Source organism: Kogia breviceps, chromosome X (assembly GCF_026419965.1).
Source record: "Kogia breviceps isolate mKogBre1 chromosome X, mKogBre1 haplotype 1, whole genome shotgun sequence".
Lineage (NCBI taxonomy): Eukaryota > Metazoa > Chordata > Mammalia > Artiodactyla > Physeteridae > Kogia > Kogia breviceps.
This window is the reverse complement of record NC_081330.1, coordinates 93,480,127-93,491,932: the sequence shown is the minus strand read 5'-3', so window position 1 is coordinate 93,491,932 and position 11,806 is coordinate 93,480,127. Positions and strand designations below refer to the sequence as shown.

Genomic DNA, 11,806 nt, shown 5'->3' with positions numbered 1-11,806 from the left:
CCCAGATGTTTAAACAGGAATGGAATTAAGGATCACCTCAATGACCTTTATTAAATTTACCTAGTTGTGCAACCATCATCACAATCAAGTTCTATAACATTTTAATCACCCCAATAAGATTCCTTGTACTAATTAAGTTAATGACGATTCCCATTCTCACACCCAGACAACCACTAATCTACAGATCTCTGTAAATTTTACTTTTGCGGACATTTCATATAAATACAATAGGCAAATACAATATTAGATCCTTTGTGTCTCACTTCTTTCACTTAGCATATTTTTGAAGTTCATCCATAGTGAACAGTTCATGCTGTAGTATTTATTAGTATTTGTTCTTTTTTATTGCTGAATATACCACATTTTATTTATCTACTTGCTGGCTGATGGACATTTGGATTGTCTCCACTTTTTGTCTTGTATGAATAATGCTGTTATGAATATTCGAGTGTAAGTGTTTGCATGAAAACATTACATATCTTTTGGGTAGATAATATGAATGGTAGTACTGGGTCCTCTGGTAAATTTACAATCAACTTTTTAAGAAACTGCCAAATTTCTCCAAAATGGCTATACCATTTTAATGCAGTCATATCAGAAATGTAGGAAAGTTCCTGATTCTCCATATCCTTGCCAACATTTGTTATAATTGCTTTTTTAAATTTTAGCCGTTTTAGTAAATATAAAGTGGTATTTCATTGTGGTTTTAGTTAGAAATTCTCTAATGACTAATGATGTTGGGCATCTCTTCACGTGCTTATTTGTGTATATTTTTTGGTGAAATATCTCTTCAAATCTTCAGCCTAATTTTAAACTGGGTTGCTTGTCCTCTTTTTATTGAGTTGTAAGTGTTCTGTATATATTCTGGATACAAGTCCTTTATCAAGTAAATGATTTACAAGTGTTTTCTCCCTGTCTGTGCTTTGTCTTTTCATTTTCTTAATGGTACCTTTTGAAGTTTAAACATTTTTCATTTTGATGAAGTCTAATTTATCATTTTTTCTTTATGGATCATGCTCTTGGTGCCTTACTTAAGAATTCCTTGCCTAGCACAAGGTCATAGAGATTTTTCTCCTATGTTTTTTGCTAAAACTTTTATAGTTTTAGCTTTTATATTTACATATCCAATCCATTTTTTGTTAAGTTTTAGTATGGCGTGAAGTAAGATTTAAATTCATCTTTTTGCAAGTGGATATGTAATTATTCTTGCACCAAATGTTGAAAAGACTTTTCTTTCCCCAATGAATTGCCTTCACACTTTTGTAAAAAGTATTTTTACCGTAAGTATCAGGGTTTATTCCTAGACTCTCTGTTCTGTTCCATTGATCTATGTCTCTATCTCCATGCCAGTACCATACTGTCTTGATTACTGTAGTTTTATAGTTTTGAAATTGGGATGTTACTGTCCTTCCACTTTGCTTTTTGGCAATTTCCTGTTTGCTAATCTTGGTCTTTTCTATTTCTATATAAATATTATGATTAGCTTATCAATTTCTGGGGAACAAAGTCTGCTGGAAATTTGATAAAGTTGTATTTAATTTGTAGATCATGTGATTTTTCTTCATTACCTTGTATATATAATATGGTAGATTGCGTTGACTGATTTTTGAATGTTGAAGCAGCCTTATATCACTGGAATAAATCCCACTTGGTCATGATGCATAATCCTTTTATTTGTTGCTGGATTCATTTTGCTAATATTTTGTTGAAGATTTTTACATCTATGTTCATGAGGAATGTTGGTCTGTAGTTTTATTTTCTTGTGGTGTGTTTGTATGGCTTAAGTATCAGGGTGATACTGGCCTCATAGAGTTGGGGAGTGTTCCTTCCTCCTCTATTTTCTGAAAGATTTTGTGGAGTGTTGGTATTATTTCTCCTCAAATGTTTAATGCAATTAACCAGTTAAACCATCAACCTTTGGGCATTTTTGTGTGGAAAGATTTAAAGTTACTAATTGCTTACTATTGCTGGTGAGATGTAAAATGGTACAGTCACATGAGAGCCATGCCTGGGTTTCAGATCTGAGATATCAGTCAACTGTCTTGGGAAGATGGTGGGATTGCAGGATAAGGAAATAAAAATTAAATCACACTGAGATATCACTATACATCCACCATAACGGCTCCAGTAAAAATGATGGAAAATACCAAGTGTTGACAAGGATGTGGAGCAAATAGAACTCATATACTGTGCTGGTGGGAGTGTACATTGGCGAAGCCACTTTGGAAAACTAGTTTTATAAACTAGCTGAGAATGGACACCATATAGCCTGGCAGTTCAACTCCTAGATATATACCTAACAGAAGTTCATAAATATGTCCACCAATAGATAGGTACTAAAGTATTTATAGTAGCACTATTCCCAATAGCCCCAAGCTGCAAACAACACAAAAGCCCATTAACAATAGAATGGATAAATATATTGTACAGTATTCACAGAATGGAATATAACATGACAATAAGAATGAATTATCCATAACTGCATTTAACAATATGGACAAATATCATATTTACAATGTGAATGAAAGAAGATAGACACTTAAAGAGTATATTACCAAAATATGAAATATAATTGTTTGACTCAATTTATATAAAATACCAAGAAGACAAAGCTATTTAAGTCAGGGTAGTGTTTACCTGGCAGGGTAGGTGGACAGTAAGGCCTGGAAGGGAGCACAGGGTGTTTTTCTGGGGTGCTGGTCATGTTCTGTTTCTTGATCAGTGTTCAGTTTGTGAGAACTCATTAAGCTTTATGTTTATGATATATGCATTTTCTGTATGCATTATACTTTAATAAAAAGGTTTAAAAACCAAATAAAATTACATGCTAGAAAGAAAGCCCCTTTCTTATTAGTATTGCAAAAACGTTTAATTGAAATCAAAAAAGCGTTTATATATCAGTGCTTTAAAAAAAAGCAGTGTTCTTTCTAGAGAAGTCTTCCAGTTATTCAACTATAATAAACTATAATCATATCTTAGGCTAAAAAACTACAATGCAACATGACTTTATCCCATAGCAATCTACACAAAATTACTCTTAATATGCATGTAGAAAATGAATATATCAAATTAACTAAATTGGAAGAAGAACCACCAAAGTTTTATGTATTGAAATCCAATTTCTTTTATTTATTTTTTGCGGTACACAGGCCTCTCACTGTTGTGGCCTCTCCCGTTGCAGAGCTCAGGCTCTGGACACGCAGGCTCAGCGGCCATGGCTCACGTGCCTAGCCGCTGCACGGCATGTGGGATCTTCCCAGACCGGGGCATGAACCCGTGTCCCCTGCATCAGCAGGCGGACTCTCAACCACTGCACCACCAGGGAAGCCCTGAAATTTCTTAACCATTGTTTTTCAAACAGAAATCCCAGAGAAAGCAGAAGCTTCAGTGGATGAGATGGAAAGTCCAGAGTGCTGTGGCTCAGTTTCATTGTCTTAGGGTCAGTTACTAAGGGGATAAGAAGTTTATGGTCTGCAGCTTACATAAATGATAGCTTTTGGGGTACAGGTTAGAAGGTATGCCTACCATTTTCGAGTGCGAATCACCTGCTGCCACAGCATAGAATTAATGAGGGAACAATTTCCACCTTTAGGTGTGTGTAACATTTAATAACTCTATTCCTGTAACATAGGTTAGAGCTATGCTTAATTTGCCAATGCATAAAGTCAGACTTTAAGTTTAAAAATTCTATTTAATTTTTTAAAAATATACCATGGTGACTTCTGAAAGGGAAGAGAAAGAACAGTTCCTCAGGGCAATATTTTCTGTGTCTTAAATGTCAATGATAACAAAAACTTCTGGCTTCTACTCAGAGATCTATTATACATTCCCAAATTGGTTTTTGCCTGTACTTCAGTGCCCCAGAGGTGTTAGAACAATGAATACTCTTCTCCCCACCCTAGAAATTTGAAAAAAATTATTGGCCAGTATTGAGGACTTTTACATCCCAAGGTATGAAGGACAAATCAGTGCTGAATTTATAAAGCCCTTTATCCAAAAAGTGAAACACAGGAGATTACAAGTCATCTCCTGGGGTCTCTATTTCTACCATTTGCAGGAAATTGAGAGTACCTATGTGAATCATAAAACCAAAGAGGGCTATTGCTCAAATGCTTTATCAAAGTGTCTCCCTATGCATATAATTGCATATCAACTTGTATTCCACCTGACTGAAGGATACTTGGCTTTGTTTGCCTTCTGTTCACTTAGGCTGTTTGTAGTTTGTCATATCTACTCCCCCTGCACAATGATTGATGTATCAGGCACTCCTCGTCTCTCCACTATGAGACAGCTGATGCATATCCAGTTGTGATTTCCAGCTGAAGGCATTTTCAGTCACTGGCTTTATAGAGTTTTTCTCCACTATGAGTTTTCTGGTGTTTAATGAGATTTGACCTGTCAGTGAAGGCCTTCTGACATTCTGTACAAGCATAAGGTTTCTTCCCTGTATGAATTATCTGATGCAAACTTAGTGTTGCTTTCTGGATGAAAGCCTTCCCACATTTACTGCATTCATAGTGTCTCTCTCCAGTATGAGATTTCTGATGGATAGTGAGGCGTGACTTCCAGGTGAAGGATTTTCCACAGTCACTGCATTTATAGGGTTTCTCTCTAGTATGGATTTTCTGGTGTGTTATGAGATTTGACCTGTCAGTGAAGGCCTTTCCACATTCAGCACATATATTGGGTTTCTCTCCTGTGTGAATTTTCTGATGCACCCGGAGTTGTGACTTCTTCGTGAAGCATTTCCCACAGTCACTGCATTCATAAGGCTTCTCGCCAGTATGAATTCTATGATGTGCAATGAAGTGTGATTTCTGGATGAAGGCCTTCCCACATTCAGGACAAGCATAGGGTTTCTCTCCTGTATGGATTCTCTGATGCACACTGAGTGTTGATTTCTGGATAAAGGCTTTCCCACATTCATTGCATTCATAGTGTCTCTCTCCAATATGAGATTTCTGATGTATTTTGAGGCGTGACTTCCATATGAAGGCCTTTCCACAGCCATTGCATTTATAGGGTTTCTCTCCAGTATGAGTTTTCTGGTGTTTAATGAGATTTGACTGATCACTGAAAGCCTTTCCACATTCGGCACACATATACGGTTTCTCTCCAGTATGAGTTTTCTGATGTGTAGTGAGATTTGTCCTATGAGTAAAGACCTTTCCACATTCTGTACATATATAAGGTTTTTCTCCTGTATGAATTCTTTGATGCACATGGAGTTGTGATTTCTTAATGAACGATTTCCCACAGTCACTGCATTCGTAAGGTTTCTCTCCAGTATGAATTCTCTGATGTGTATTGAAATGGGATTTCTGGATGAAGGCCTTCCCACATTCAGTGCACACATAAGGTTTCTCTCCTGTGTGAATTCTTTGATGCATCCTGAGTGCTGATTTTCTTGTGAAGGCTTTCCCGCATTCACCGCATGCATAGTGTTTCTCTCCAGTATGAGTTTTCTGATGTATATTGAGGTCAGAATTCTGGGAGAAGCCTCTTCCACATTCACTGCATTCATAAGGTTTTTCTCCTGTATGAATTCTCATATGTCTAAAGAGATATGATCTGTGGAAAAAGGCTTTTCCACATTCACTGCATTTATAGGGTTTCTGCCCAGTATGAATTTTCTGATGTGTAATGAGGTTTGACCTGAGTGTAAAGGCCTTCCCACATTGAGTACATATAAAAGGTTTCTCTCTTGTGTAAACACTTTGAGGTACCTCAGTTTGCGGCTTCTGAGTGAAGATGTTCTCACACTTGGTGCATTCATGGGATTTTTCTCCAGCATGAATTCTCTGATGCTCAAAAAGATGTGACTTTTGGGTGAACGTCTGTACGTATTGAGTACACACATAAAGTTTCTCTTCAGTATGAATTTTCTGACGGTGGGTGAGAACTTGTTTGTGGCCAAGATGTTTTTCACATTGATTATGTTCACAGGAGTTTGCTCCTGTATTAGCATTCTCATTCTTAGTAGAGGAAGAGCTATGGGCAAAATTGTTACCATTTCTAAAAATCTTATCAAAGTTCTTTGTTGCATTGATTTTATTATGATTATGTAAGTTTAAAGTATGCTTCAAACTCTTTCCAAATGTGTCATAGTTATGGAGTCTTTTAATGGAAGGAACAAGCCTGGTACTCACGTGAATTATTTTTTCAATGTTTTCACATTCATAGCCCCTCTCCTTAATCAATACTTTCACATGACTTAAAGGGTTATTTTGGTTTTCTTGATATCTCTCTAGCCGGTCATTATCTTGCCACAGTTCTTCTAAAATGGAACACAATGAATCTTTTCCTATGGACTGACCAAATTTCTCACAGTGTAATGAAACTTCTTCAGAAATTCTCTGTTGTTGCATTTGCCCATTATCCTCATCTAAAAATAAAGAGAAAAAAATGAAAATGACTCCAGAACAATTATCATAGAATAGAGGGTACATGGAGTTTGATCAGGATGAACAGAGAAATGGAAGAGTCCTTATGATAATAATGAAAATAGTAGTAATGTAGTAATATGAAATTCTTCTAGAACACTTACTCTCTGCAAAACAATTATATACCATTTATGATGCACCAGGCACTTCCAAGTGCTTTACACAAATAGCTCATTTAATCTTCACTAAACCCTAAGAGGTAGCTATCATTATCATTCATGTTTCATAGATGAGAAAACAGAAGCACAGAGAAGTTATGTAACTTGCTGAAGATCAAATAGCTAAATAAATAAGAGATGGGATTTGAAACTGGGAATCCATATCCACTATGTAGGAAGTCAGGACAGTGAGTAGAGTAACCAGAAGAAGAAACTGAAGTCTGTTAAAGGTAAGCCTGCATGGAAGAAATATTTCAGAATGTATGTCCTTATTACATATTAGGTCTAAAACATTAATAATCTCTCTGCTTCCTTTTGCTTTTCCCTCTGAACCATTATGAGCATCTACATTAAATTTATAGTCCTCAAATACCAATTCCTCTATATCTCTAGGAAAAATATATGCTTTCAACAAGTGTCAAATAGGAGAGGGCAAACCATCTATGGCAGAAACTGCAAACCATCCACCAAAATCTATTCACCTCTTCTTTTATAGTAATAGAATATAGCTGGGCATTAAGTTTACCAGTCTCACTTTGTCCTCACCAGTGGAATATGAGCAGAAGTGATATGTACCAATCCTAGGCCAGGCTTTAAGACAGTGGGAAAATCTCCCCCATTCCCCCTTCCCCAGCCCAGAGGACTCAACAATGACCCAACATCAACCACCCAGCTGACAACAATACTCTAGGAGATGGCAGAGCAATAACTTGGAACATCGTCCTTGAATGACCCAACAAGATCAGAGTTGATTTGTTGAATGCAACCATTCACCTGAGAATGCTTATGTAAGAGAGGATACAGTTATATTAAGCTTGTTGCTTTGCTCCTCTGTGCATATTCAAAAAGTATTGTCCTTGATATCAGCTCTAATTTTAGTACACCTCTAGGGAGGTTATATCTGCTATGAATGTATAAAGCAGACACAGTACCACTCATATTGATACTAAATTTGGCACAGTTTTGTGTTATAACAGAGAGAATTAACACACAAAGCCTGAAATTATTAACATTTCATGCAATTATCTTCCCTTTCCAAATATAATCTATGGTCTTTTGAATTCCTCTGATCAGATATTTGAAGGATCCTTCTGAAAGAGAGAAAAATATCCTCCTCTGCGTATCTCCCCAAATTCAATAAATTTAAGTTTACTAAATATTTTCCATGCTTGGCTCAGAAAACTGAAGAATAAGTGTTACAGTTATCAATTTTTTGCCTTTCAACCCCCAATTCACCCTTCCTTGCCCGCTCTACAAAAATGGATCTGAGTCTTTTTTCCTTTGGCATCTGGCATGATGTTGAACCTTGCCAATACAGGGTGATGGGGAAACACTGGAGGAAGGGGTTTTGCTTCCTGGTTCTAGTGAGCTCACTCAGCAGGCTCCTCCAGCAAGGGCAGCTTGTATATTACCAGCCTTCAGCAGTGTGGTGGCTTCAGCAGCATCTGGCTCCTAATGCACAGGCAGCTTCTCAGGCACCCAGATCTTGCAGTGCAGGTCATTTCTTTAGCACCCAGCTCCTGCGACTCATATGGCTTCCCAAGGACCCAGCTTCTGCAGTGCAGTGCGGCCAGCAGCACCCAGCACCCAGCAGTTTACCCTGGCACCCCTCTCAGATGACTTGTAGTGGAATATTTCCAATGAGACACTTCCCTATGATCAGCTTTTTCTGGAACCGCAGAGGGTAGATTTCCAGTAAGTTCAACCAGTGTGGCATGACAGCTGCCACGCCATGAGCCATGGATATGCCCTCCCTATAAGGTCTGGATTCATCCCTGGGAAGCAGGGGAGGCACTTCCTTGGGTGTTCCTTCACAGCCTTAGAGATACCTTCCCACACTAATTTGCTATTCCTTTATGCTTTATTAGAGTTCTCTTTATTTTTACTTGTTACCTCAATCCCACAATAGCTAATAATTATTTTTTAAAAAATATATATTTATTTATTTTTGGCTGCATTGGGTCTTCATTGCTGCACGTGGGCTTTCTCTAGTTGCAGCGAGCGGGGGCTACTCTTTGTTGCGATGCGTGGGCTTCTCATTGCAGTGGCACTAATAATTCTTTGTTAAACTTTCCATGTTCAAATTAGTATGTGGTTTCTCTCTCCTGATTAGGTCCCAAGTTACACAATAATAAACAGGCTGTTTTTTTACAGTGTAAGAATGGATCTTTTAAAAAATTCTTTTCCATTATGGTTTATCACAGGATATTGAATATTGTTCCCTGTGCTATACAGTTAGACCTTGTTGTTTATTCATTCTATATATAATAGTTTGCATCTGTTAATCCCAAACTCCCAGTCCACCCCTCCCCCACTTGGTAACCACAAGTATGTTCTCTATGTCTGTGAATCTGAAAAATGGGCTCTTAATTCTGGGGGCTTTCTAAAAAGGTAGAGGTAAAACCTTAGTTACCACATAGTCTAAAATCCTATGTTTTTCTGTGAGTTCCTGTGGGATGGAGGATGAGGAAAAAGAAAGAGCCATATATTCTGGAGTAAGTAAGAGCCATTTCATGAAATAGTGAAATCTGATCACAAGGTGAAAATGTATCATCTAAATAGAGCACAGAATAAAGAGTCAGATAAGGGGAACACCATCAAATATGGCAGACATCAAGAAAACATTAAAAATGCACAGCAAAGGAAACAATCAACAAAATGAAAAGGCAACCTATGGAATGGGAGAAGATATTTACAAATCATATATCTGATAAGGAGTTAATATGCAAAATATATAAAGAACACATACAGCTCAATAGCAAAAAACAAACCAATTAAAAATGGGCAGAAGAATTGAACAGTTTCCCAAAGAAGACATACAAATGGCAAACAGGTACATGAAAAGGTGCTTGATATCAGTAATCCTCAGGGAAATGCAAGTCAAAACCACAACGAGATATCACCTCACACCTGTTAGAATGGCTTTCCTCAACAAGACAAGAGATAACAAATGCTTATGAGGGTGTGGAGAAAAGGGAACACTTGTGCGCTGTGGTGGGAGTGTAAATTGGTGCTGCTACTATGGAAAACAGTATGGAGTTTCCTAAAAAAATTCAAAAGAGACCTATCATATGATCCACCAATTCCACTTCTGGGTATATATCCAAAGGAATTGAAATCAGGATCTCTTACAGATATCTGCACTCCCATGTTCATTGCAGCATTATTCACAATAGCAAGATACGAAAACAACCCGTGTCCATCCACACTGAATGGATAGAGATGTGGTATATATATACAATGGAATATTATTCAGCCATGAGAAAGAAGGACATTGTGCCATTTGCTACAACTTGTCTGAACGTTGAGGGCATCATGCTAAGTGAAATAAGTCAGAGAAAGACAAATACTGCATGGTATTATCACTTGTATGTGGAATCTAAGAAAGCCAAACTCAGAGAAACAGAGAGTAGAGTGGTGGTTCCTGGGGACTGGAGCATGGAGGGAATGGAGAGCTATTGGTCAAAGGGTACAAACTTCCAGTTATAAGATGAACAAGTTCTGGGAATCTAATGTGCAGCATGGTGACTATAGATAATAATACTGTGTCACATACTTGAATGTTGCCTAGAGAGTAGACCTTAAATATTCTCACCACAAAAAAGAAATGGTAACTATGTGATGGGATGGAGGTGTTGGCTAATACTATGGTGGTAATCAGTTTGCAATATATAAATTATCAAATCATTTATATATTTGGATTGGAAGAGTTGATAATATTAAGATGTTAATTCTCTCCAAACTGACTTATAGATTCAATGTAATCACAATCAAAATTCACTTTCATAGAAATTGAAAAATTGACTGTAAAATTCAAATGGATACACAAAGTACTTAGAATAGCCAAAACAATTTGAAAGAGAAGAACAAAGTTGGAGGACTAATATGACATGATTTCAAATTTATTACATAGCTACAGTAATCAAGACAGTGTGGGAATGGTGTAAAGATACATGCATAGATCAATGGAACAGAATGAAGAGTCCAGAAAAAGACCCACATACATATGACAACTGATCTTCAATAAAGATGCAAAGGCAATTCAGTTGAGAGGAGGATAGCTTTTTTAAAAAAATAAATGATGCTGAAATGATTGGATAGCCATGTGCAGAAACGAACAAACACAAAACTCTGATCCATACTTTAAATCCCATATAAAAATTAATGCAAAATGCATCACAGAACTAAATGTAAGACCTAATTTTGGGGGGGACCTTGGATTAGGTAAAGATTTCTTAGATACAACACCAAAAGCACCATCCATAAAATAAGAAAAAAGATAAATTAGACTTTGTCAAAATTTTAAATGCCTTGTGAAAGACACTGATAAGCAAATAAAAAAATTCGCAAAACACATATCTGATAAATAACTTGTGTCCATAATATATAATGAACTTTCAAAACTCAACAATAAGAAAACAATGTTCCCTATAGAAAATTGGGCAAAAGATTTGTACAAACACTTCACCAAAGAAGATATATAGATGTCAAATATTAGATATTATGGAAATGCCAATTAAAACCACAGTAAGATACAACTATCTTACTATTAGAATGGCTAAAAGTTTTTAAAATGGACAATTCCAAGTGCTGGTGAGAATGCAGATCAACTGGAACTCTCATACATAGCTGGTTAGAATTTAAAATTGTATAGCCACTTTGGAAAAGTTTGGCAGTTTCTAATAAAGTTAAACATATACTTACCATACAGCCCAGCAATCTGACTCCTAGGTATTTACCCAAGTGAATGAAATCTTATCATCACACAAAATATGGAAACAAATATATAAACATAGCACCTTTATTCATAAACACCCAAACTGGAAACCATCCAAATATCCTTCAGCTGGTGAATGGATAAACTGTGATACATCCATACTATGGAATACTACTCAGCAATTAAAAAGGGACAAACTATGGAAAACACAACAATAGGAATGAGTTTTGAATGCTTTATGCTAAGTGAAAGAAGCCAGGCTCAAAAAGCTTCATACTGTATGATTCCATTTATATGACATTCTGGCAAAGGCAAAACTATATAGACAGAAAATACATCAGTATTTTCCAGGTCTGAAAGTGGTGGGAAGAAGTGACAATAAAGGGACCTGAGGTAATTTTTGTTCTATATCTTGATTGTGGTGGTGGTTAAATGACTGTATGCATTTGTCAAAACTCATAGAATTATTATTATTATTATTTTGGCCA

At 36.6% G+C, this 11,806-nt stretch overlaps 1 protein-coding gene across 1 annotated transcript in view; it reads right to left on the bottom strand.

Annotated features, from left to right (window-relative positions):
* Positions 1–3,014: 3,014 nt before the first annotated feature.
* The window catches only part of ZNF41 (zinc finger protein 41), a 57,784-nt gene continuing 48,992 nt past the window's right edge, over positions 3,015–11,806 (bottom strand). Inside the window, 2 exon segments of the mRNA XM_059050579.2 lie at positions 3,015–4,334; positions 4,336–6,385. Of these exon segments, the coding sequence (XP_058906562.1) occupies positions 4,259–4,334; positions 4,336–6,385 (2,126 nt within the window). The 3' untranslated portion in view covers positions 3,015–4,258.